At 41.5% G+C, this 27008-nt stretch overlaps 2 protein-coding genes across 2 annotated transcripts in view; one reads left to right on the top strand and one right to left on the bottom strand.

Moving 5' to 3' along the window:
* SMYD2 (SET and MYND domain containing 2) overlaps positions 1-14539 on the top strand; it is a 29668-nt gene extending 15129 nt beyond the window's left edge. The window contains exons 6-12 of the mRNA XM_075708123.1: positions 3598-3665; positions 5449-5551; positions 7881-7991; positions 9750-9870; positions 10664-10838; positions 12251-12359; positions 14432-14539. Coding sequence (XP_075564238.1) covers positions 3598-3665; positions 5449-5551; positions 7881-7991; positions 9750-9870; positions 10664-10838; positions 12251-12359; positions 14432-14512 — 768 coding nt within the window. The 3' untranslated portion in view covers positions 14513-14539. The remainder of the gene's footprint in view (positions 1-3597; positions 3666-5448; positions 5552-7880; positions 7992-9749; positions 9871-10663; positions 10839-12250; positions 12360-14431) is intronic.
* An 8446-nt stretch (positions 14540-22985) lies between these two features.
* Positions 22986-27008, bottom strand: part of PTPN14 (protein tyrosine phosphatase non-receptor type 14) — a 72510-nt gene continuing 68487 nt past the window's right edge. Inside the window, exon 18 of the mRNA XM_009477984.2 lies at positions 22986-23114. Within this exon, the coding sequence (XP_009476259.2) occupies positions 22986-23114 (129 nt within the window). The remainder of the gene's footprint in view (positions 23115-27008) is intronic.

Here is a 27008-nt window from a genome sequence, read left to right as displayed (position 1 = left end):
TTTCAGTAGTGAGCGGAGAGATTCCAGTCTGCAGACTTTGGTGCTTCTCAAACACTGAAGAAAAGGGGAAACAGCCTGTATTAGACCCTGACAAAGTTAGGCTTCTTCTGGGCCAAGCATAGTGCAGCTGTTGTTGGACTTGCGTGGAAGGCAGCTGGTTTCAGACCCTGCAGAGGCAAAACCTTCGTTCAAGCTTCAAACTTGTGGAAATCCTTGCTGGTCAGGTCATCATTGTGTTTGACCTTCACAGGGAGTAAACTTCAGAGAATTAGAAAGAGCAGTCTGAAACTTTTATCTGGTGTGCGGCTTTTAAATGCAGTCAGGTAGTTCGGTCATCTGGAGAGATGAAGGAAAGGCAGGATGTCTTGTTAGATAACTTCTGAAATGTGTCACCTCTTTTTTCTCACCTGCTTTTCATACGCATCTAAATTGAATGTATTGTAGTGGATGGAATAACACACCAGTGGAAAACTAAAATATCCATTTTCTTCTTTTTCCTCCTGTACTTCAAAATAAGCTAATTTTAAACTTAAATGTCTGATTAAAAAGTTTAATTTCTTTGCGATCGGGGCAAATGTTGACTGCTGTGATGAAAACTGAGATGGCAATACCCTGGTTGGTAGAGCTGGGCATCTACGAACAAGGAGGCACGGTTACTATTACCTTAATATAGAGGTACTGTTACTTTGTAGGGAAATGATTCTTTAGCATGTTTAGCATCTGCTCATCATCTGTTGTGTTGTTTCTGATTATGCGTTTCCCTTCAGTGAAAAGTTTTTTTTTTTGTTTTGAAGACTTTACAATTTACATTTGTCAGAGGGATACTTTAAAGACATCAGTACATCCAGTTTCTTGTGGTGTTTCTGAATATTTTTGTTAGCATGTAGCCAGAATCCTCAAAGATTACATTATTTTTGCTATAATGACTTTTGCTTCATGTCCTGTCCTGGACCAGCTCCACTGGATCATGGTACTTTAACTGACATTCTGTGAACTGCTGACTCACAGATCTGTTATTCCATTTGGTCTTCTCTGTAGATGTCTAATGTCACCCTTAGGTGTCACCTTAAACTCATCCAGAGAGGTAGTGGAGACCCCATCCCTAGAAACATTCAAGGTCAGGTTGGACGGGGCTCTGAGCAACCTGATCTGGTTAAAGCTGTCCCTGCTCACTGCAGGGGGGTTGAGCTAGATGTCCTCTAAAGGTCCCTTCCATCCCAAAGCATTCTATGATTCTGTGATCCTGATCATCAGGCAACTATCTGCTGCTGTGGACATTGCAATTTTTTGAACTAATATCTCCAAAGGTCATCTGGATGCTCCTCAGAAGTATTTTACAGGACACAACCTTTTGAGGTTTTAGCTCCAGCATAAATCTTTCTAGAAGAAGAGGAGGCATGTCTGTACTTGATATGTACAAACATGTTTCCTAATAATTAGTTAACTTGACCTAAAACAAATAATATGGATATGCTGCTGCTCCTTTGTTTTGCTTCAACATTTTCTCTGGCCTCATGTTGTCTGCTTTGCTTCTCCATTTGTCATTCTTTCTCCCCGTGGCTCAGGGCAGTCATTTGGGACTCGGATACCTCTGACTCCTTGCTCACTGCTTTTTGTGGGCTTTATCTGATGTTGTTTCTTACTCAACACAGCTGAGGTGTAATTGGTCCTTTTGAGTGGAGCAAAGATTTTTGTCCAAACCTTCCTTGCTTTTCATTGCTTTCTTCCCCAGCTGTTGGTGTCATTCTACTCTCTCTCGTCCCTGTGGAACATAGCTCTCGGGACTGGTGCTCTGGCTATTCAGTCTCACCTTGTCATACTCTTCAAACAGTTTCTCTCTTGTGTCAAGTTCCACCGTCTCATCCTTTCCTTGAAGACCTTTGCACATTCTCTTTTCCACCACTGGGAACAATCCTGAGCTCTAGTTTTCTTGCTGTTGACTCTTTACTCTCTCCACATTGCCTTTTTTAGTCATGCATTCATCTGGTGAAGCCAGTGGTATCTCATCCCTTCTAATTCTTCTTCTCGTGTCATTTCTGGTATGGTGCATTCAAGAAGTGGGCTGTCTCTGGCTTAGTGGAGGGGAATTGATAACTCACTACATATTTTTAAATATTTCCCTGTGATTCAGAACCATCAAGCTGTTCTTCATGTCAGCCTTGTAGCCTTATGTTCTTACTTGCTGTTGATACAATCTTTCCCTTCTATTGTTTTTGTGTTCAGCAATTACATTTTGGTTTTGATTCAGGTATGCTTTATACATTGGCTAGTGCAGTAGCATTCTCATCTTGAGAGACAGGGAGCCTTTGATGCTACCTTGCTAAAAATAGCAAGATAAAGATCAAGCAAAGATAGCAAAGATACTGGTGAGTGAATCAGAGAAACAGGACACTTTCCTTAATTGTGAACTCATCCTGAACAGTTCATACCTGAGGAGTGGCTTTGGGAAGTATTTGTATATTTCTGTAATCCAATCTAAGCTGCATTCCAGCTTGTTGGGGCATATCATTGTTGGTAGTGTTTGTTGTCAAATCTTGCCCTTCCAGAACAAATGCTTATGCTGTACTTGATTGACTGTTCCTGTGCCCATTGTAGCTTCAGCTGGACTTGGCCACGTGACAGTAGTTGTTTTAGTGCTTTTCTGGCACTTCTGTGAACATTTTGATGATTGTAGGGAGATGCTGGTGAATGTGGAGAGGGATCTTTTTATGTTGGCATGTATGTGACTCACAGTGAAAGTGGAATAAAGTACTTGATTGAGGTGCGTTTTGATCACTTAAAGGCACACAAACCACATGAAACAAAGCTGAAACTCCTGTAAGATTCCCTTGTTTAGTGAGAATAAAAGAGGGAGAAGGTTTTAAAACCTGCTTGAATCTATTCTATAAGAAAGATTTATGAACAAGCTCTTTTGATTGTGTGTCTATTTAAATTAGGAATACACTTCCTCTCAGACTCTGTCCTTTTTCTGTCCCCTCCTATCTATGTCTTTATTAGCTTCAAGTCTTTCTCACTGCCTTTTTTGTTCTTTGTATGTGCTTTAGCTGTAGCTGATATGGTCAACCCTTGATGACAGATGTCATTGTGGCAAGTCTCTGTAACATATGTTCCAGTAAAGCTCTGTACTGTCCCAGCCCAGCTGGTTTGCTGTTGTTCATCCCTACACTGCTCCTTTCGTGTGTAGTTCTGCTTCAGCCCTTTACTTGTCATGGCCAAGTGAAGTCTCTTTGCCCGGTCAGAGTCAGATTTTTTTTTGTGTTTGCAATGATCTTGCTTTGTCTGACACTCTTTCTAGTGCTCTTTTCAAGCCCTGTTTCTCTTGGTTGGCCTTCCAAGGAGCCGTCCCCTAGATGTTGTGTCCTGAGCAGGTGCGTTAGACTGTCAATTCTTTAGTGTCCTGCACATTCCTTTGGGTAGGGACTTTCTCTTTGCTTCACTTTTTGAGATGTCATGTAGCTCCTTGTGAGTACTGGTGAGGTGGAAAGAAAATTGTAAGCAAATTGCTGCAATTGACTTTGAAGTATGAGAATGTGACATGTAAGTGTGGAATACTTAGCTGACCAGAAGCTGATCTACTCTTTTTCTCTTTTTCCTTAGGTTAACTGTAATGGCTTCACAATTGAAGATGAAGAACTGTCTCATTTGGGATCAGCCATATTTCCTGAGTAGGTTGGGTTTAATATCTTTAAAAATGAAATTAACTTAAAACCAAACAAAGGTTCTTCAATGTGTATGGACATAGGTCTCTACTGAAAGAAATTTAATTAAACGCTTTATTTGTCTTGGTTTAAGTATCTTTAATTAGCTAATAAAATGCAGCCAATGATTTGCAGCAGTTTTTTTAAAAAAATCTGGTAATTTTGGTAAAATTGCACTTGTAATTTGTTTTGAAGCTTAGATTGTGAACTATATGCAGGTAGGTAGGAAACAATTACTTACTTGGCTAGCAGGTTCTGGACAGGGACAACATGTAATGATCAAAGCAAAATGAAAAGGATTGCAGGTGACTTGCTCTATTCATAATTTTATGTTTTGGCTGGGTATAATCCTTCACCTGGTGTTCTCTGAACAACATCCCTTCTACCTTTGTTCCTTTGCAAACAGTAAATCCCTTTCATAACTTCTTTCAGCCTCCTCAGATGTTTTAAAAACTGTGATGCTTTATGTTGCTATGACAGTGGAAAAATATGTACAAGCTTCTTAGCTTTACAAATAAACTGCAGATGTTAAGTGTTAACTGCAGTTTGTGGATGGAGGAGCACAGTTCTCTTTAAGGCTGAGGAACATTTCTTCCATTTAAGTCTGTCCTTCCCACTTAATGTTGTAGCAAAGGAAGATATTTTCTGCCCCCATTCTTTGCAAACCCCATACTGAAAGTATTACCACTGTCTGCTTATGTTGACTTCCGTGTGAGGCATAGATTACTAGTGGCTTATCTGTGTCAAAGTAAACTGAAACTTACAGATGCCCAGTTAAAGCAGGACCTCATTTTGCTAAGTGCTGCATACAGATGATCATACATAGTACTTGCTTCACAGATTCTCCTTCTTCAGGCAGGTCTGTCTGAAGTCTATATCTCTGATCTACTGATTGGAAATTAAAGCCTTGAAATGCCCAGGATCAGAGTCATGGTGGAGAGAGGAGACTATTAAACCAGGATGTTCTGGAAACACCATCCTTTGTTTGTAAAGGCTCAACATACAAGAGCCAGATCTTTCCTACTTAACAGTTATGCCTGTGAGCTAAAAAGACCGAAGAGACAATTATTATTGTGGTAGAATGGAAGAGAAAAATTAAAATCATACATTTTATCTCAAATAAGCAGCAAATTGCACTTTCTCCAAGCTTGATAGTAAGAGGGAGTACTTTTCTCTAGTAGTACAAGTTTTTTTATGTAAGTTGTGTGCTTGTGTAACAGAGATCTCTTCCCTCCCACTTCAAAGATGGAGGCTATTTACGTTTGCACAGAAGCCAGCTAAAATTTTAATGCCTATCTTAAGCTGCAATGCAGGAAATGACTTTTTTCTTGTATTTGCTTGTTTCCTTTAGGCTAGATGTGTTTCTTTTTCTTTCTCCTCTGAGGAGAATAGTCTGTCTATCATAGGTACCTAAAAACGGTGTTGATAGTTAAGCTATGAGAACACGCCTGTCAGCTGTCCCATAGTACTGTAAGAATGGGAAAATAATAACTTGCCTAGTCCTGCAATAATAGGATTTAAAAATTGTAATGATTCATTAGCACAGCCATTCTCCATATCATTAGAATAAATAATAGTACAACAGATTTTCCCAAGGTTACCTTCATTGTAAGCCTCAGAATAAAAACAGCTTACGGAGAGAGACCGACGCAATCTTTCAGACTTACTTGTTTTGTGAAGTGGGGCTTAACTTTTTGCCTGTTGCATTTGGTGGTGGTGGGGGAAAAGGTTTACTTTTCTACTTTTACAGTGTTGCATTGATGAACCATAGCTGTTGCCCAAATGTGATTGTAACTTACAAGGGAACCTTGGCTGAAGTCAGAGCTGTTAAAGAGATTGAGCCTGGAGAAGAGGTAAGTGCACTGTGTTTGAATGTACTGTGTATGCATGCATCCTAAAAGTAGGATCCATTCTGCTTTTCAGGATTCATTTCAATTAGATGACAATTTAATAATAGGGGGGAAGGATCTCTTGCTTCTCAGAGAAGTGTAAGATGTTGCTTTGGAAAAGTTGGGATGGCTCTGGAGGCAGTATCCTATTTTGTGCTGAAACAAGGGAAGGGCACCTGCAGCAGTCACTGCGTATCTGCCAGCCTCTGTCTCAGTTTACGCATCTGTAAAATGAGGCTGAGTTTACTGATGGTTGGCTGGTGCTTTGAAATTCCAGGATCAAAGCAAATTATTACTGCTATAATAGGTCCCAGTATAATAGTAATGTATTGAAATTGAAGCCAGAATAAACAAGGTAAATGGGTACAGATAAGTCCTCTGACTTCTGTTTGGACATAGCATCCACAAAACACGGGACTCAGTCATATCATCTCAGTAGCATTTGCTGGGAAGTCACAGAAGAACAAGAGTGTGTTTTTAGGTGGAGCAAAGCTGAACAGTGATGGTTAAAATTCTGTGAAATTGAATGAGGCTCTGGGTTTACCTTGAAACTTTCTCAATCAGATAATGAGCTTGGCAGGGAGTCTTCAGCAGCAGAGCTGTTTTTTGCTTTAAAAAAAAGAAAAAAGATGTTAAACAGAGTTGAGGAGGATGTTCAGATATCTGCAGGGGATGAAGATATGGAATATTCTCTCTGGGGATGGAGTTTGCATAGAGTTTCAATGGCTTGTTTATTAATGTTGATTTATCAGGCAAGGTTAATGCTGATCAAAATAATTTTGGATTTGATTTTGATAACTCGTACCACTTTCTGAAATATGTGATACCAGTTTTGAAGAAGAGGAAAGAGGTTATTTTTGTGGATTATAGCTGTTCATCATTGTGAACAAAGCGAGTTTAGTCACTGAAGCCAAGGGTGAATGACACGGGTGAGCAACTTCTTTTTATGCCATTTACTAACGATGATTTGTCTGTGATGTTGGCAGTCACTGCAAATGCATTGTGGTAATGGACAAGGGCTGATTTTGGTTTTGGAATTTTACTGTGGAATCCCAGACATTTCAGTATTGTTGGGGAGGGCTTATTGTGAGAGGTAGAGATGTGGAGTATTTACCTTTGATTTGTGTCTTAGAAGCTGCATCAGTTCTCCAGGACCTCACAGCTTTTGTGCATTTGCTTTTCTGACACTGAGGAAATTTATGCATGTGAGCTCGTGGTTTTGCGTGGGCTCTGTGCAGTCTTATGGCCTGTGTCTCCACCTTCAGGTTCAGTGTAGCCATTGCATCACACCATCTAAAGTTTTTGCTGTAAATGGAGCTCCTGCATTTTGTATGTTTTGAAAGTAGAGAAGGGAGGAGAGGAGTGTGAGGAAAAGTGTGAGATCACACAGAGTAAGAAGAACGTGTACTGTATGAAATTACATGTATATTTTACTTTAAAGAACAAAGAAACCTTAAGCACAAAGACTGAGCAAAACATTTCAAATAACTATAGATGAGGAAATGGAACTAAAGCTGTTCCTTGGTCTGCAAAATGATCAACTGTGCTGTGCATATGACAGGTTTCTTGGGGGAGATCTCATTTTAAAAACAGCATTAAAGCTAGTTGCAGGGGTTCTTTTCTGAAGGCCATTGAAGCAGAGGAAAACTTAAGAATAGTGTATGTGAAGGGCTTTTAAAATGTTCAAAAGCAGGTTTTCTTTGCTTTAAAATTTTGCTGCTGAAGTAAATCTGATATTCATTCTCCTAGAACTGGAGCACTGGGCCTCTCTTCTTTTCAGAGATCTAAAGGTCTTGTCCTCAGTTTCTAAAGCTACTAGTGACTGCTGTTGCCCCAATTTTTGTAGGTTTTCAGAAAGAAAAATTTTGAGATTCCAGCCTCCAAAAAAACAGGCGACTGTAATTTCTCCTAGGCTGGATACCTGAAATCATTATTTTACATCTGAAAAGTAGGCATCTCTTTGTAGTCTGACAAGAGCCTGAGATTTATGCTGTGATAGTTTCCTTATCCGCACCTGAATCTTGCTGTCCTGGGTTTAAGCCAGGGTAATATTTGAGGGAAATTCCATAACGAATAGGAAAGGAAACACTTCTCTGTCAGATTGCATTCACAAATGGCAACTCCTGATGGTGCTGAGAGGCTTGGAATGTGAGGGAACAGGCAGGTGATATGGCTGCAGGGATCCACAAGTTGCATGAATATATAGTCATTATACTACATATACCAGCACTGGTAGTGATAGATATGTATAGTTACACTGCTTTTCACTAACTGCTATGTTTTTACCATATAGGTTTTTACCAGCTATATTGATCTATTGTATCCCACAGAAGACAGAAATGATAGGTTAAGAGACTCGTATTTCTTTAATTGTGATTGCAGGGAGTGCATTACAAAAGAAAAGGTAATAAAATGGGTGTGAAATATGTTTCTGACTGTCAAGGCACCTACCCAGGTCCTTAGATGTAATATTATATCTGGTTTAATTAAATTTTGGAAAGGAGGATAATGGGGCGGGGGGGGGGAGGTGGCCTTGTTTTTCTGTCTAGAAGACTTTCTGATGCTCATTCTTTCCACTGTAATCATGACACATCAGGAAATTTCCTGGTAGGTGCCTATTTAAAGTTGAGGTAAAAAGCAAAGACGAAAACTTTGTTAAAAGCAGATAATTATACTGTGTCTACGCTATCTGGCCAAAAGAATTTAGTTCAGAAACTGCATGTTTTCTACCAACTCCCGGCAGTGAATCTTGCTTGAGGTATTTCTGGGGTCCTGTTCTGGGGTAGAGTCCTGCTGCAGTTCCTGGTTGGGCCATCTTAGTCTGTTCTAGGTGATGTTATATGACATCACTGAATGGTTTGGAGACCCAGCAGAATCTCCAAAACAAGTTTTCCTGCAGTGGCACCATATCATTCTGCTCACGGACAGGGTATTCCTGAGTCACAGCCCCTTGTGATGCACAGGGCAGATTTATGTTTATTAGACATCACCTGGTGCTCTTCAAAGCACAAAGGCAGACATCCAGACAGTGTTCCTTAAAACAAGGTGTTTGTTATTTTGAACAAAACACTTACGGGGGAGTGGAAAAAGGCACCCAAACCCAGCAGATACTGAAACAACCATGCCTGTCCTACTAATTGTTTTCTTATCCTTCGGTGGAGGTCCTAGGAAAATTGAGCTTCATGTGGCTCATCTGTCATTCCAGTCAAGATTGGCCTGGCTGGCATAATCTCATCCTTGAGTTCTAGATTATTTTTTTTTCCCCATTTTCACAACGGTGTCCTTTTAAGAGCTGCTTTCCAAACTGACCAGACAACCATCTCCTTCCTCTAAATGGTGTTGTCTTTTGTAACTTTTTTTCCAAATGGTGCCAAATATTCTTATTTGAGGCCATTCTGTTGATACCGTAGTTGTGTTTTTCCCCATAGTTACCTTGATAATTTTGCCACTGAGTTTAGTGAAGCCAGGATTTCATCTGTGATTTCCAACAACGTGCTACTCTTGGAATCACCTGTCACTCGGCATCCTTCAGCTCTGGAAAGAGTCCCCTATCGCCCTCTCAGCTGGCAGATGAAATAATAAAGGAAAAAGGAATGTAGCAACAATGTGAGGGTTAAACAGCAAAAGATGTCTCCAGATTACAGCTGACTCTTCATGAAGTAGTAAGTTAGAAAGATAAGAGTAAGTGGAGCTGTCCAGCAGAAATAACAAAATATGTGGAAATGTGTTTTGAAGGATCCTTTTCTGTATTTAACATTACCTCGTTTTCCACTGAGCTATCACTTGGTGGTAGGCCTAAGGTATTTGGGCTTTTCTAGCCTTAAAAACTAAATTTGTTTTAATCCCTAATCTCTCGGAAGCAGTGAAATTTCCTATGTAAAACTGCTTTCATCACAAAATCGCTAAGCTCTTGGATCTTTCAAAAGAAAAGGACTTCATGGAAGTAGAGAATGGCAGATGAACTGGAAGATGCAGAGGATTCTAGGATTCCCAGCCAAGGCTTTAGAGAAAAATTGCAGGTGCACATTCTGCCTTTGTTTTTACATTCTTTGAAGAGCTTACCCATCTGTGTCTTTTTATTAGAGTAATTTTGTGTAGCAGGTGCACCTTTATTTGTAGGGCTTGGAACCTGCATTTATAACGTCCATTGTGTTTTCTTCAGGATAAAGAGAAGCTGGAAATCCGCAAGCTGAATGATCCTCCATCAGCAGAGACGGTACGGGACACAATCAAATATGCCAGGAACGTGATCGAGGAATTCAGGCGAGCCAAACACTACAAATATATCCTTTGTCTCACTCTGACTCTGCTGGCTTGGTGTGTGACCTAAAAATCTTACCTGCTGGATTGCCTCAGAAGTACCTGCAGAAGAAATACTGTGACCATTAGAAGTTAAGCATACCTTTGTCCTCTTATGTCTGAAGAGTTGTCCCTGGAGACAAGGGGTAGTTTAACCTTGCAGGTGTTGTGGGATTGCGAGACCCTGTGTTTGTTCCTTCCTGTGCGGCTCTCAGTTTCCAAGAGTGTGGCATATGGCTGTCTCCACACAACAAGCCAGAGAATAGACTGAGCATAGGTGTGTGCATATGGTAGTCTACTGTAATATTGCCTGGTTTTGAGAGACTGCATGTGAGGCTGCAGCTGTTGCTGATGGTCACAAGCCTACCTATTGTAACAGTGGTGCGATGCAGACAAAAATGCTAGATTCATTGGGCCAGGAGCAGACCAGGCTTTCTCATGCCTGATTCAGTACCCACTGTGTGGGGAATTTCACTCCCCCTTCTTCTGACACATTGCTGGTGCGGTGGTGATTCAGGAAAGCTGCTGGTTTTGTTGCTTTTTAAATCTGAAAGCTAGTTTTGTAGAATATCTGAGTGGGGGGGGAATAATTTCATGAGCAGAATACCTCTCAAAGTAGCTCTGGGGTTGTAGCGTAGATGCTTTGGTGCAATTAGAGACAACAGAGGACTTCTCAGAACCATTCTGAACAAGTTTAAGTCAATTCTTCTTCGGCATTACCAGGTAGTTGTCTAATCACTGACCATTTATTTATTGGGTTCCTTGACTTCTTCATACCTCCTAGTGAATTACTGGAGATCTGTGAATTTAGCCTGGACAAGATGGGTGCAGTGTTTGAAGACAGTAATGTTTATATGTTACATATGATGTACCAGGCCATGGGTGTCTGTCTCTACGTGCAGGACTGGGAAGGTGCGCTGCGTTATGGGCAAAAAATTATCAGACCATACAGGTAAATATGAGACTTTCTTTAGTGCCTAATTCAGTAATCTGAATAATTAAGACAAGTTTGGGCAGAGATCACTTCTCAGTGCGTATTGTATAAACACGCTACCCATGACATCACTACTCAGAAAGGAATGTTTAAATGCTGGGACAGAGTTTGTTACTGTCAAAATGTGGCCTGCAGTACATAGCAGAAGGTGACTCTGAAGTCTTTGCTTTGAGTTTGCAAAGTAAGTTTGTACGACCTTGGATACCGTGCTAGTTCTGTTTAGCTAGATAAATACTGGGGTTTTTTTAATACCCTAATACTTTACTAAAGCAGAGCTTTGAAGTGCATCTGCTGTCAGTATTTTGTATAAGGCAATGGAGGCAAAGCCCACTGTTGCTGTCATCGTCCCGCCCGCTCCTGATCCTTTCTCTCTGCGGTAGCACAGCAGTCGTGGCTGCAGGAGAGCAGAGCCCTGTCCCGGGGCTGGGGCTGAGCAGCAGAGGGAGCTGGAGCCGAGCTCAGCTCCTGCGCTCGGAGGCTGTGGGTGCCCTGATGTCCCTGATCTCCACTGCCCTAGAGCTGGACGCGTGGGAGAACATGCAGGCTGGAGCCCCGTGTGGGGCAAGGCAGCACGCAGCCTCTGCGGGGAAAAATTAATACCCTCTCCGATAAATTTTTCTGTGTTTTTACAGTAGTGATCTCGTTCATTAGAGCCAGCCAGTTACATGCTGTATCTGATCCTGCCATGAATCTCCCAAGCAGATTCTCATCTTGAGATGTGACTTTCTTGCCAGCTGGGGGGAGTGCAAGTAAAGCCCTCCCTTTGGAGCAGATGCCAACGTAAAGTCACAGATCACTTGGCAGAGAGCAGCGATACAAAGAAGGAGCCAACATTCCCCCCCTGGGGGCTCAGCACTATTTATCTTCCCTGGGACTTGCCCAGCTCCTCTGGCTCCAAGCCTGGCATTCCAGGTCAGCTCTGCTGAACCGGACTCTGCTAGCTCAGCGTGTGCGAGTACAGAATGGCATGTGTGCTGTACGGGCTGCTGAGGGCCCCTCGCTTTCCATTAAAGACCAGCTATTGTGGAATAGGCAGAGTTACTTCTGCAGGTGTAGAGTGGCTCCAAAAACTCATAACAATGCGGTCTCTTTCTGTAGCTGGCTAGATGAAAACTAGTGGCAGAAAGTCATTGCCATCTGACAGCTGTTCAGAGGCATATGGTAGTTCCAGTTCAATTCCCAGTTGTCAGGCGTCCCCATCCCAGAACCAACTGGCACTGACTCTTGGCAGTCATGGCAGAAGGGATGAGCGGTGAGTGGGCAGGGGCAATGAGAGGCAGCTTCTTGCCCCCTGAGAGCGGGATGGGGGCTGGGAAAATGCTATGAAACTGCCAGGTTTTGATAAAGCTGAATTTCTTTCTCTCTTGCAGTAAACATTATCCCTCCTACTCGCTGAATGTTGCCTCCATGTGGCTGAAATTAGGGAGACTGTATATGGCACTGGAGAACAGAACGGCTGGAGTTAAAGCCCTGAAGAGGGTATTTATTTCCTGGTTTCTTCATTAATAGTACCAGTTCAGGCATGGGATCATTGAAACGCTACGTGCTTCTCTGTCAGTAAGCCTGGCTTGGTAGGAAATGCATCATGTGTTAATATATTTGGTTACTGGATTTTTGGCTCAGTTTTGGTTTTTCCAAAGACGCAGTATAGGTCTGTTCTCGCATACAAGGGGTCTTACCTTCTCACGGTGGACTTCTGCTGCGGCAGCTGGAGTGAGCATTATGCTTAAACATTTGCTGTACATTCTTCACTGAGCTAGAGCTGTACTAGTGTAAATGAAGCAGAACTCCAGCTTCTCCTCACTTGCTAGGTAAGGACAGAAAAAATGCTTGGCTCTCATAAAAGGCACATAGTGTTTCACTGAAGTCTGTGATTTCTATATCCAAGTTAAACTAGGCATGCTTTTGGTGGTTATTTGTTCTGGAACCAATTGATTTTTAAATAGCTGAAGGGAATTCAATGCATATGGTAATGCTGAAATTGGCAAATACAGCATTTGGTTTTACATTTTTCTTCACCCCTTTTTATTAGTCTGTTCCTTATTCTTTAGTTTTTTATTCTTCTATTTTTTTATTAGTCTGAACCATGTTTCTTGACTTTCTTCCCCTATTGTTGTTGGAAAGAAGTTTATTTTAGTTTCTTAAGCATCAGTGACTACTGTAGCATATAATGACTTGGTGTGGAATGTCACTTTTTTTTTTTTTCTTCCTTTTTAGACGCTGGCAAGTTTTTAGCCAGCAATAACAGAGCCATCCAGCCATGGTGAAAGATGCTACAAGAATATATGCTCTAAAATTTAACTATTACCTAGTTTAAAATTAGCATAGGTTTTCCTTCACTGCAGTGTTAAAGCTTTGACTAAAACTTGGATTTGTGCCAGTAGGAACATGGGATGGGGGGTTGGGAACTGTAGGTAGATTTGTTGGCGTAGTTAGCTTCCTAACACAAACATTTTCTAATGACTCACTTCCAAAGCTGCCTACAGGAACTGCCCAAAGTTATCCCAGCCCCTGATGTTTGGGATTTAGTGGAAAAACAAAACCATTGTTCTCTGTCAGTTTGTAAGCAGCTCATCCAGAAGGCCCTCCTTTCTTCTTTTGGGCAGGAGGGGAAACGGAGTAATTTCTCACTGCTGCTGAGGTGGAACCAAAGGCTCTTGCTGTACTGACTTAACAAATATAAGAGCATAATTCCATAAAAATTTCCCGAGGAGAGAATGACTAAATGCTCTGAGGGCTAGGATGCTGCAATTCCTTGCTTTATCTTAGCACTGTGGTCTTTAAATATTCTCAGACTTATTCCAGGCTTGCTTCTTTCAGTCCTATGTACTGCTGCCTTTTATCACATCTGTTTGGGGCCACTGCTGTCCTTCTCTTAAGTGGAAATCTTGCTGCTACACCCACTCTGCAATGCAGTGTGGACAGTGGCAGGAAGGTGCAAGTCAGTGGGTCTGGCTGCCCGAAATGTTCACTCTTAGGACCAGAGCAGGCTGTAGGTGAAATGGCCAGGAGTCAGGCACAGCAGCATCTGTCTGAATCTGACACGGTCTCGCTTTTGCCTCAGTGGTTGCCTAAGCAATTGCTTCCTTCGTAAAGCATTGGTAGCCCCTGGAACAGGTGGAGGGTTTACAGAATCAAGGCTGAAATGCCTTAACGTAACTTCTGCAATAGGCCTGCTCGTCCGTCTGACAGCCGAAGGATAAATTGGTAGGAACAGAGCTCTGTCTGCTACTGGTTGTCAAGTCCTCTGCCAGAATATTACCCACCCCACTTGCAGTTTTCTGTCCTGGAGCTGGTTGCATTCAAAGTAGTTTTGTCAGGAATATAATTTTGAAAGGTGCTTTGGGATCCTTTAAGATGAAAGATGTATTCTCTGAATGTAAAACCTTTATTACTTAGTTTTGAATTTCATTTTATTTCCTACTGGGTTTATGACTACAAGGGGACAAAAGTAGCTAGAGGTGTCAGACTGTTTCAAACCTCTAAAGAGAGTATTTATAGCCTGGTGTTATATATGAATCAATTGTGTGAATATTTTTTTCTTTTCATAGGCAATTGCTATCATGGAAGTAGCGCATGGGAAGGATCATCCATACATTTCAGAGATCAAAAAGGAATTAGAGGACCACTGAGCCTTTGAATTTACGCAATCCTTCAAACCTTTATTTAAAAAGCCTTGTTATGGAAACCTTCAGGAGTGCTTTGAAAAGTGGTAGAGTATGAACACAGTTCTGTCCTATAATTGGAATGACAAACACACTTAGCCCTTGCAAAATGTTCCTAGCTTCCACACATCTACAATTGCCTTTTTTTTTTTTTTTCTTTTAAGGAAGCATCCATAGTTTCTTAAAGGTTATGCCTTTTGACAGCTCATGTGCAAAAAAATGGCCATTTTTTTTCTTTATGGGTTTTAATGTGTATCTTATTTGTGTAAAGTAAATAGTCTTGACCTCTCTTGATTCCACTTGTATGCTTACACGACTGCAATAGTTTTGTGACATCTACTTTTACCTAAGTTGTTTTATTTAACCTGACACATTAATTAGCACAAGCTGTACTTTTTTTGTTTGGTTTAGTATCACATTCCTCTTTTCACGAATCATTTTTGTTTGCAGTGGCTTAGCTGAGAGGAAGGGGGGGGGGGGGGGGTGATGAATTCTGCGCACTGTACAGGAAAGCCACCACTGCTTCTGGCAGGTGGGGATTCATCACTGTACGGACCTAGACCTCAGCGTGCGTTGTAGAGACCGCTGGCACCTACCTCAGTGCTTAAAGGCTTGCACGAGGCATGAACTGTGCAGCTTCTGGCTTTTTAATCCCCTTTATGCGTTAAAGTGAGTTTATTGCAGAGGAGAGCTCATGTTTCCTTATAGCCATACCTTTGCCTCCAGTGGATTAAAACTATTCTATTAATATGTTATCAATTACTTTTAATAGAGGAACAAGAACATTTTCTGAGGAAAAAATCCAGGACTTGGCTTTCTCTGCCTGTAACTAAGACCAGAGCAGTTTTTTCCCCCCTCCATTTAGTTCAGTGGCAGATTGAGAGCATATTCAGACTGCTTTTAAGGGTGGGGAAGGAAGAGGAGGGAGAGTGTGGCTGTGTACTTCCAGCGCCAAAGTTGAAGTATGTTGCACGGTAAAACTACATGGCCATTCCTTATTGCTTCACAGCTTATAAAGTACGATGAGAGAGAGAACACATCACCATTAAGAACTTCATCATATTTTCTTTCTTGTAAACGCTGCTCTGAAAATAAAACTGCTAGAAAACAAGAGTTTCTTAGCTCATTTTGCTGAAAGCTTTCATTGCTCTCTAGCCAGCAACTGTTGCTGGAGTACATAAAACTGCACCAAATCTTACAATTCCAGAAAGCCAAGGCCACTTAATTACAGCCAAGCCTAGGAAGAGGGCACCAGCTGACTATTGTTATCCTAACTTTATCCCTGGTCCAGGGAAATAGCACCTTCAGTTCAGAAAGTCTGTCCAGAGCCCAGACTATACTTCAATGTTGAAGAATGGGATTAGGCTGGCACATGCAGCAGTAGGAGCCTTGCCCCTGTGGGATTTGGATTACTGTTTCCAGAAGGTTCTTCAAAACTCACTGTGGCCCTGGCTGTGCCTAGCACTTTCACGTGGGAAACCAACACATGCACAATAGGTGCAAATACAAACCCTGAAGCTGGTACGGGAAAGAACACAAGCGTAGTTTTCCTTGAAAAAAATCGTTTATTGTATACTGTGAATATGAAGGACAGCCTTACCAAAAAACCTTAGTGATGGAAGACATTCTTGTATTTGCAAAAGCATATAAGAAACTATTTACACAAAGGCAGTGAAAGGGGTAAAAAAATTATTGCAGTCAATTAATGCTGAATAGAACTTTATAAAAAGAGAAAGAAAAGAAACAGTGCAAAAATACTGTCAAAAGTAATCAGTTCTATACACAAGATAAAACTGACAAGCATAAGCTTATGTACTGATATGAATAATACATTAGAATATAAACTAGCATGCATAGATTTATTTTTTTAAAGGCTTTCAATAGCATAGAATAGTTCTGCCATTCAGCCCTAACAGGAGGGAGCGGGGGAGAGGAAGGGCATATAACTGATGTCTCATTTCTCTACAAAATGTGTACATACAATGAGGTTGTGAGATTCAGATCACTGTTTTGTGCTAAACTGTCATGTACAGAATTACAGAACAAATAAAACAGGAAGCATCAAAATACTGAAGTAAAACAGGACAGTAAAATCCAGTGACATAAAACTTAAACATGTTATTTCATTTAACATATGTCGCACACAATTATATATGGGACTGTTACAGTCATCTGCATGTGTAAACTTTTTTCCTTTGTAAAATAGCCAAAGAAAGGTACTTTACTAATGAGGAAAACATATTTTCCATATGGAGCAATCTCAGCAGGATAAACACCCTATTAACAGCATCTCTGGCACTAAAGATCCGTTTTCCTTTAAAGACTGGGTAGCAGCAAGAAAATACTTTTATTTAACATACACAAAAAGGAAGTTCTTATAGATGTAATATAGAATTAAGTTGTGGAACTCACCAACACAGGACATTGTGAAGGCCAGAGAAATAAATGGGCTTTAAAGAAAAGGTAATGTGATTCATGGAAGATGGAGCCATCAGTAGTTATTGAACACAGTGAGCAGGATGCAGCTTTCACCTCAGGAAGCCCCTAAAGGACTGGTTGCCAGGTGTGCTAGAGGGGCTGAGCAACCTATTCTGGATGCATTCATATTTCTTCCTGAAGTGTCAGCTACCAGCCACTGTCCAAGACAGGGTGCAACCTCCAGCCTGCCATGGAGTATTTTGTAGGAAGCCTTCCTCTTTTATTCCTGCCTGCCTCATCAGGGACCACTGCCCCTGAAATATCTGGAGCTGAGCATCCAAAACACTGAGTCCTTATCCAGGTGATTTGGAAGAGTAAAACGGTTAAGCACTATGTTCATTTCAGGGATCAGCTGAAGTATTAGTCTTTCCCTTGCTGTTAAATAGCGCTCGGATTCTTCACTGAAGCTGCTATTTTACTGCTGACTTCCAGTTCACCCTCCAAAGGCAAAGTCCTGCTGTTGTAGCACATGGGAAACTCTCAGTGAGGGGGCACACAAAGCACAGGCATCAAAACTTTTACCACACTGAAAAAACCACCAACTGAAAAATGGCTGAGAGGAACCAAGGGAATTGTAGTGTAAAATACTCTAGAAACACTGACAAAATTTATTTACTTTTAAATATTTCTATAAACACTGCTATTTCTGACCTGTGCACCAAGTGTTTTGTTTTACAATCTAACAATAGTATATGGCTCAGACCTCCATCTCCTGTTGTTTGCCCAACAGCCAGCTATTCCCTTCCTCAAATCACAGTCCCTACAAGCCAAGGCTACATGCAGCTGCATGTATCATGTCCTCTTCTCTAAAGGCTCGGATAGCATCTGTAGTTCCCATAGCACCAGACTCTACAAGAAAACCTCTCTAGAAGGCTAAGAATGAGACAGGGACAATTGCCTTTGGGGTTTTGGATTTGCAACCTTTCTCTTGTTGGCATCAAAACCCATCTCTAAGCTCCACGTGACTTGGCCTATACATCAGCAGATTTATATCCATTTTTATATAGAGGGGTGGACAAATGATGTTTTCATGCAGTGCTTCCCTTTCAAGGTCAGTTCTGGGTATTTGCTCCTTCAATATGATGCATCCTTTATTTCATGCAGTGGGTGCCAGCCCAGCTTTCTGGGTGTAAAGCATTCTTTTCCATAAAGACAAGCAGCAAAATTTAACTCTGACCTCTCTCAGTGATGCACGAGAGCTGCTACAGCAGGTATCGACCATACTGATGCTTCAACTTTCTGAGCACACAGTCCACAAACTGTTAGCGAGACTGACAACAGCTAATTCAGTCATCATCTCCTCCCAGGAGACCAGTGGGAACTCAGCTGTTGAGAATGCAGCATGGGCAGTAGCTGCTGAATTTTCCCCATAGATTTGTGTGCTGTATCCAAGTAGGAGATTGCCGATCAGCATTTATTTTAGAGTCACTTGTGGGCTGCACAGACATAGCAGGTATTGGATCAAAAAATAATGTATTAGCTTAAAATGACCAGCTCTCTTGAAGCACTGAGACGTACTCATTCTTTTCTAACCTATGTTTTGCCATTTGCATTTCTGTCTGTTTACAGGAAAGTAATTAGGTAAAAAAAAAAAAAAAAAAGCTCTTGAAATCATGCAAATATTTCATATTTGTAGCTGAGGCAACTGATTGAAGTAAGTGGAACAGAAATGTCCTTCAATGTACTTTTTATAAAGGACTGCATTAGCAATAGGTTGAATAAGTTCTCACAGATATGTCTCCTGCCAGCTGAAACTAGCTAAGGGGAAAGGCATTTCCAGTAAGGCTGAGCATTTAGGGTTCCTGTACACCTATATAAGAGAAAGTTTGTAGGATCAAGCTTTGTCTTTCCTCAGGTAATCAAGGACAAGAGGTGCCCAAGCAGGCCTGTGGAGGAGCTGGAATGGGTAGGATCTGAGCAGCTGATGTCCACCATCCTCCAGCACAGCCTGTGGAGGGTGGAAGGGAACAGGACATCCACAGCACTGAGCAGCATCAGAACTCAGCAAGCATCTCTCCCATCCCTGATCAGACAATGTTAGGCATGAAATGATCAGACTGTAACTTTAACCAAAAATCTGATGCCAGCAGTCTCAATACTATCATTGTTAAGAGTTTAAAGGGGGGTGGGGGGGGGGGGTGGGGTGGTGATTAAATTGCAAAATTTAATACAGATTAAGAGTACACAAAAAGGAAAGCATACACAATGGACTGATTTCCCAAGTCAGACTTGCTTACCTACTCCAAGTTCTCTCTTAGAAAGAGTCAGGGAGTGTAGGCTAAACATGCCAGACTGCAACATGGGCGCCTTGGGAGAAGCCTGCTTGCGTCAAACTCTTAAGGTGCAGCTCCATTCATTGACGATGCATCTTTGCGAGATTTTCAATCCAGACTTTACTCCAAATGGATGAAACTGGTCTCTTAGAACCTACCCACTGTCATGCTTTGATGTTAAAAAACCCATGCAACACAACAGATGGCAACCCCAATCCTCCTTTTCCACTTAAGAACTCTGCTTTTAAAGCCTGCAGGACACAAGCTAAACAGCACTGTTGCTTTAAGTCTCCTGCGTTCGCTCCTGCTATGACTAATGAAATTGGATGCAAAATGCATTTTCCTGTCACTCCTTAAAGGTTAGGAAATACTGCCCAGGCAATTTAGGCCTGATAAAATGACAACAGGTTCAAAGTCAGAAGGTTCAGTTTTTCCCCTACAAAACTGTATCACTTTTCAATCATAAAACATCGGCGTGCTGAGGTTTGGTTGCAAGCTGGGGTGAAAAGGAACCTCTGAAGATATGCACCGGCCCAATTCACTTACGATATTAGCAGATCTAGTCAAAATAAAATCTAGCAGGAAAAAATACATTGAAGTCAGATGAAAGGAAAAGTTTAAAATTACCATTCTCTGACAATGAAAGGAAAAAAGTGAGTCACATTGGCCTCTATCTACCATACCAGCCACGTTAGGAGTTAATTGGAAATGACATTTTACTATGTGGCCACTCATTTGGCTCATTAATAGGCACTGACTTACATTTGGAAAGGCTTTTTGATGCCGTTTTGTAATTAATATTTTTCTAAGACACCTATGATCCATCTTTGCATAAAAAACATTTGCTTAATTTCCTTCCTTTCAAATGCACTCCACATTCTCTTATGCAATAACTTTCCTGGGCTCACTGTAAAAACAGAAGTATACATTTCAGCCAAGAAAAGCTGAATAATAAGACAATAGGAACAGATTCTTTTCCCTCCTGATTTTCTACTTCTCACATCCAAGTGGAGCAATGGGACTTGACAGCTCTGAGTTCAAACTTAATTCATCATTAGGAAATTATTCAAAAAGCTATAACAAGATAACTAATTTAATACACTTTGCTTCAAGGTTTATTCCTTGGCTTGTTTCCCAGATATAAAGCATCTCTGTGCAATTATCACGCAGATGCTGCTGAAAAGACTTTAAATGGTTGCTGCTAATTTAACAAAAGATATGTTGGCATTGGCAGAAGAAATTAGAGGAAAACTGAAGCTGACTGAAAACTCAACTGATCCCTAAAAGGAACACGGTCAAGATATTACAGCTAAATAACTCCTCACCATTTATTGGTAGCTAGAAGTCTCCACCAGAATCCTTGTCACCTGGTTAGGCCTGTATTGCAGAGTAACAAATCAGCACAGCACAGTTTTAAATACATTCTGGTACGTGGCCTTAGATTAAGCTCCCACTGATTTTAGGGAAAGTTAGGTGCATAGGTCCCTTTAGTGCTGAAGCTGAGAGTGCTTCTGGGCTCAGGCCTTTGTACATTGACCAGGGGTTCGGAGGTGGGGATGCAATGGGAAAGCAATGATGGGACTAAAAGATAAAATTTACCTGGGAAAGGGATACCAAGAAAGGTCATCTCACTGTGACAGAGAAACTACATGGCATCACGTGCCCTGAGAGGCTGTGAAATCTCCACCCTTGGAGATTTCTGAACCTGGACGTGACCCTGGGCAAGCCTATCCAACTTTAAAGTTAGCCGTGGGGTGAGCAGGGCTGGGACCAGAGACCTCCAAGGCTCCTCTCCAGCCTGATCCATTCTCTACGATCCGACAGGACTGCCGAGTCGAAGCGGGGCTGGACTGCCCGCAGGAGGGTGGCAGCATGCAGAGATGGGAAAGAGGAATCAGCGTGAGGAGGGGAGCGACTGCTGTGCAGGAGCTTTCTTTTCCATCTCTTACACCAGAAATAACAGTGTGGGAGTCCCACCACATCTTGCTAAAGCTTTTTTTTTTTCCCTCTTTTTAAATTTTTTAGAAGTGCAGTATCACTTCTAAATAACTGTAAGTAAATGCTACCATGCACACACTGCAACGTAATTCATAATGTGATTTACTCCAGTGAAATAAACAGTTTGGAGAAAGGAATATGCACTAAGTTGTGCAAAACAGCTAGCCAGTGCCGAGGGACAGAGGATGAGGAAGAGAGAGGAGGACAGGCCTAACTGCTGAGATACTTACAGGACACGTGGATTTTTTTTCTTAGCTCTGTCATAGATTTCATTGTTGGCCTAGGGCAAGCCAGTAAATAATCTGTACCTTAGTTATGCAGTAGAGGAGGTTTGTTTCCCTTTTCTGTTCCGATTGGAAGCTTCCAGCAAGGACTGTTTCTCCTTTATGTATCTATACAACATCTTCCTAACCCTAACTGGAATCCCTGAAGACTGGATAAAATAGTAATAATAAATAAGAGAGAGAATCCAAAGTGACCAGACAGAGAAGAGAGATGATCTGTGCAATTTAATACAAAAAGCACCCAAGCAAAGTGAGGTTTGCCAGTACCGAAAGGAAGACTGCTCCATATGTTCATAACCACAAGACAGCGTGAGGGAAGAATCAAGGCAGACTCTGAGCTAAAGCGCTCAAGGGTCACTATTTGGAGAACTCCGATATGGAGGAAAGACCATATGGATCATTTTGACAAAGTTCAAATCACTAGAAAGTAAAATGATTACGGTGCTGAAGACAATATTTCACACGGGAAACTAAGGCAACTGGAGATGCCTAACTTAAATGAGATTCCTTTTCTGCAGGAGGTGAGCCTCAAGGCGATAAACTTTCAGTGTAATTCGTAAGAAGGTGCTTGATTGGAGTTTTTTTCAGCTGCGTTTAGTTGAAATTCCTCTGCTGTTCAACCCACAGCCCACCACAGTTTCCAGAAAGACTCCTTCACTGACTTCGGCCTGCTCTGGGTCACTGGACTTCACTCTGCGCTGCTTCAACTCTTACGACTCCCTTCAAGGATCGCAAACAGTAGCAAAGGCCTTGTTTAAAAGATCCAATATTACTTTTATGAAGGACTAATCTAAAACCCTATTTCTTGTGGAATTTGAACAGTTTAGCATCCCAAACTCTCTGCCCTCACAATGGCCTGTGTTTGAGCCCTCTGTAATGTGCTCTGCTGCATGTGCAGAGGCTCAGGTCTCCCTGCCCCAGGACTGCATCCCCTCAGCTTCCACTTGTACAGAGCCGTAGCTGACATCTAGCACGTCTTGTTTTTACCATGGAAGCCACGCATCAGGGTCCAAAACGTTCTTACGCGAGAAAAAGCCCACTGCCAAGTAACTGTTCTTTTCAGAAGCTGCGTAGCAAAATAAAAGCCAGTAAACTACCTTTACAAAGGATTGCTTTCCTTATGGACATGTTACAATGCAGACCAGTCACGTCAAATGTGGTTCAATTTGAAGGTCACTATAAGTTTTACAAGTTATTAAAGTAATTCACAAGTTATTCCAAGAAAAATAAATTATGTCTTGTATAAAATAATCCACGGGAGACTCCAGTAAAGAACAATCATTCCTTACTTGCAAGACAACTTCAAAAAGTGCAATATATGCACATGGTGTTGTCAAGGCAGTTCCCCTTGTTCATCGGTAAGGTTCAGTCAGATCCACAAAGATGGGTCTGGGATGTTTGAAAATATTAAATAAGTCTGGAGTTTTGCAGGAACTGGATGAGCACTTGATAGACAAATTTATACTGGGCTATGGTCTGGATCATAAACATTCTCTGCTCCCGGAGGTGTCTCAGCATCACAGGAACGTCCACTTTCTGTAAAGCAAAGGAGAAAAAGAAAAAAAAAAAGCATAAGGATGTAGGTTCATTAAATCAAACAATCATTGTCTCAAGTATCAGTTATCTGACACAGGGAACTGTGTTGTAGTTATATCATGTAATGAATTATAACCAACTGTAGTGAAGTACTACAATTCTTTTTCCCACCAACTTTTGTTTCAAGGACTATTACAGTGCGTGCGTGTGTGTGTTTATATATACATAAAAAAAATATACAGGTTACTGCGCATCCAGTGCTTTCCCCACTGAAGCTTACAGGAATTTCTGGACTGATGTAAACGGGCAGGTGACCAAAGACTTATCTTCCAGTTGTGTACCACTGATTACGTCTCAGCGGATCATCAACTGAACACATAATACAGGGCTGCTTCTCTGGAGTTTTTTCAGCTTCAACGTACCTATTTTCAACTCAGTAAAATAAACTCAATATATCATATTTTCTCAGGTTAAAGGCTAGATATATCAGGAAGGTCTAAGTACAAAACTTAAACAGCCAAGATTATACAGCTCAGTTCATACTCTACCACAGAGTGCACCAACCCGCCCCGTGGCCACTTTGCATACTGTGCTCTGATCCATGGTTAAACTCATTCATAGAGGGAGGATCTGAGAGATTTTTCAAATGGCAAGCAGGCATCAGGATCATTACAAAGGTTCCTTAGAGAAAATTAAAGTGCAGGCAAGTATACTGACCCTTTCACTAAAAAAGAAGGGAACTCACTGTCACCAAAAAAGATCCAGAAACTCTGACACCTGACCTCCCCCAGCCAAGTCTATGCTAGTAAATAACACTCCAGAAGAAATAAGTCTGTGAAGTGAAACAAGGACTCAGCATCCACAATACACATTTTGCAAACTTCAGGCCACAATTGATCTGTTGCCATCTACTGAATGTCCACTAGCAGCTGGGACACATTAGGTGTTCTCCAAGAGGGCATCTTCCAGCTTAGTTTCATCCAAAAGAAATTCACTTGTGTGCCCTGAAAAGGCTCTGCAACAGGAACTAAAGCACAGTAAGTGGGGATGGATCAGGAGATCCACTGTGAAAGAACATCCCTAACCCCGTCGAGCACACTGGGGCACAGGCACCCTATAATGGTCCAAATCAAAAACCAAATGGGTTGTGTGAAGCAGAGGCCCCTTGAGGTAAAGCATTAGAACAAATTTCATTAGGTGTGACCATCGTATCACCAGCGTTTAGGGAGCAAACAACCTATGATGTTACTGTGTTTTTTCTGTTGCAACAGGTACATGAGTAGCTCTTCAGAAGTCATTGAGGCATGAAGCTCAGCCTGCCAGGCTCAAATTCAAAGAGCGTGTAATATGACCCAAGATGAGGGATACAAATTTTCTATGGCAGCAGTAAATACAAGCACTAAGATACATGCTCCTTTTGAGGAAGCTCTTAAGCAGTTCAAGATACAGAACTGACGAACAGTTACTCTATCAGGCAACACTAACTGCACTTTGTAATGCCAGTTTGCTATTCCAGAAACAAAAAGGAACTTCGCAAGTCTTTTGGCCGAGATGAGAAATGTTACAAGCACAATGCCTGGACAAACGGACAGAGAAACAAAGATTGCTGCTAACCCTTGGAAGTGCAATTGAGCATGCAGTCTGCTTCCACGCACACTGGAAGTTTTCTGGGAAGTTTAAAATAAAATCACGCTGCATGTCAATTTCTGTCCATATATATAAAACTCAAAATCGCCATTATGTGTAAACAAGCCCTAACGCATAGGCTATCACTTTCTGAAAACAAGGCTAAATGTTCTGCCACATACCCCAACAAGCTGTTATAAAAGGACACCTCCAGAGAGTCAACAAGCAGAAAGATTTGTGATGAGTAATGTCATATTATTTTCAAACTGGTGCATAGGAAAACCTAAGCTCTTTCCAGTTAACTCAGCTAACTTGGAGAAAGCCTCCCCATGGACTCAGATGCTTACGAAAGCCACGCGGTCCTTGCTGAGCAGAGTCACATGGAACCTGATCTCACCTGAACAACTCTAACAAAAATGCAGGCCAGCTTCGACCTGCACAACCATGTTCCCCTATCAGCAGTTTGGTGCTTGGCAGCTCGTTGACTTTTACTGGGCATACAGTGATCGATGCAGCTCCTCAAAATCAATTAGGCTTTGACTTATCTCAGAAATGAAAGAAAAGCCCATCCTGCCTATTCAACCTTGCTATTTGTAGTCAACTTAGCATTCTACTGCAGATAAGTAGAATCTTCAAACTCGCCTTCGTCACAATGTACATGTCAAAAAAGGCACGTCATGCTTTCCTAGGGTGGCATTTGCAAAAAGAACAAACAAAAAGGCTACTCATTTCTAACTCCCAAACTAAAAGATCTCCCCTATGAAAACGCACTGCAGCTGTGATCATGAGTTAATGTCCCAGTGCCAAGTCCAAACTAGAAGTCAATAGAACAGAATCTCAATTACTTTCATGTTCTACATGTCTGCGGCAGTAAGGATGTAATGATGTGACATATTACTTACTATATAGCAAGTTACTGAAACTATGTCCCTGCAATGAGATACACTGATTTAGACTCAACCAGCAATTGCCCAGAAGCCACAGTGACAGAAGCTGTATAGAATTTGATTAAACATGGCTTTTTACCTAAACCTCAAAATCAAAGAGTTCTGTTTTTAGTTCCAGCACTGCTGCAGACTTTCCGAGATGGTCTGTATGAAGATTTTTAACTGCCCTCCCCTTTCTTCCTTCACCACTAAAATGTTAACACTAATACATCTACTTACTAGGACACTTCTGAGGAAATCAACCAATTCATAAGACTAAAACATTTTAAGTAGTAAGTCATTTTATTTCAGAAAAAAACCAATTAATCCTACTTCAAAATAAACCAGTAAAACTGGTCCATGAAAAGGAACCCCCTCTGTGCAGAATGCAGTATCTGTCACAAACTGAAAACATACTGCTTAAACTAATAACAAAATGTGAAGATGTTAAATCTTTTTTTTTAATTAGGTTTTAACAAACCAAAAATAGTAACTTAGCACAATCTAGAGCAACAAAGCCCTTAAGGAAAATTGTCTTTAATATTAATGATGATTTCCACCATTAATCAAGCCAAAAGAATGTTTTAATTAAGGGACATCAGAGAGATCCCTTATGACTGAGCACTACCATCAGCTCCCAGTGAAGTTGATGAGGATTCTGCTGAATGTCAAGGCTCACCCCCATGCTCAGATGTTGAGGTACCGCCTTTATCTTCATTTGCTACTCAGCTACTCTTCTTTGCCAAATAGGTGACTTCTGTAAACTGCAGGCAAACTGAGGTGGCCAAAACGTGTTGCACAACTGTTACTGTTTGTTCCTGGCACACCATTAGCACTCAGAGGTTACTGTAAAGCAGACACAGCTGGACTGATGCTCACAAGCGATTCAGGTATGGCGCTCTAACTATCCAGATTTCCTCTGGCACGCAGAAATTTCATGGCTGCTGCGTGCACAAGAGAAGCAGTCACTTCCAGATGCCAGTGCGTTAGGAAAGAAGTCAAGCAGGCTCAAGAGTCAGAGCTGTTGCCCCACAATGGAGCAGTTACTGAACAGCAGCCAGCGCAGGAAGGCTGCAGGATTCCCAAATCACATACCTGTGGGTCCCTTCTGTCTGGGCCAGCTTCTTCTTCCCCTTCCTCCCCACTTATCCCACCCCTCAAATAAAAAGAAAAGAAGTAGTGTAAATTGTGACACAGATCTACAGGACAGCTTCACCTCTAGTGAAGCCCAAACAGAGCTGGGCCAAACTGAGCCCAGGATTTCCAGGTGATGTAACTACCGAACGATGAGCTGCTGGAGGGAGATAACAAAGTAGAGAACAAAAAAAAAAAAAAAAAAAAA

The sequence above is a fragment of the Pelecanus crispus genome, chromosome 3 (genome assembly GCF_030463565.1).
Source record: "Pelecanus crispus isolate bPelCri1 chromosome 3, bPelCri1.pri, whole genome shotgun sequence".
NCBI classification, from domain to species: Eukaryota; Metazoa; Chordata; class Aves; order Pelecaniformes; family Pelecanidae; genus Pelecanus; species Pelecanus crispus.
This window is presented reverse-complemented; position numbering and strand designations above follow the sequence as displayed.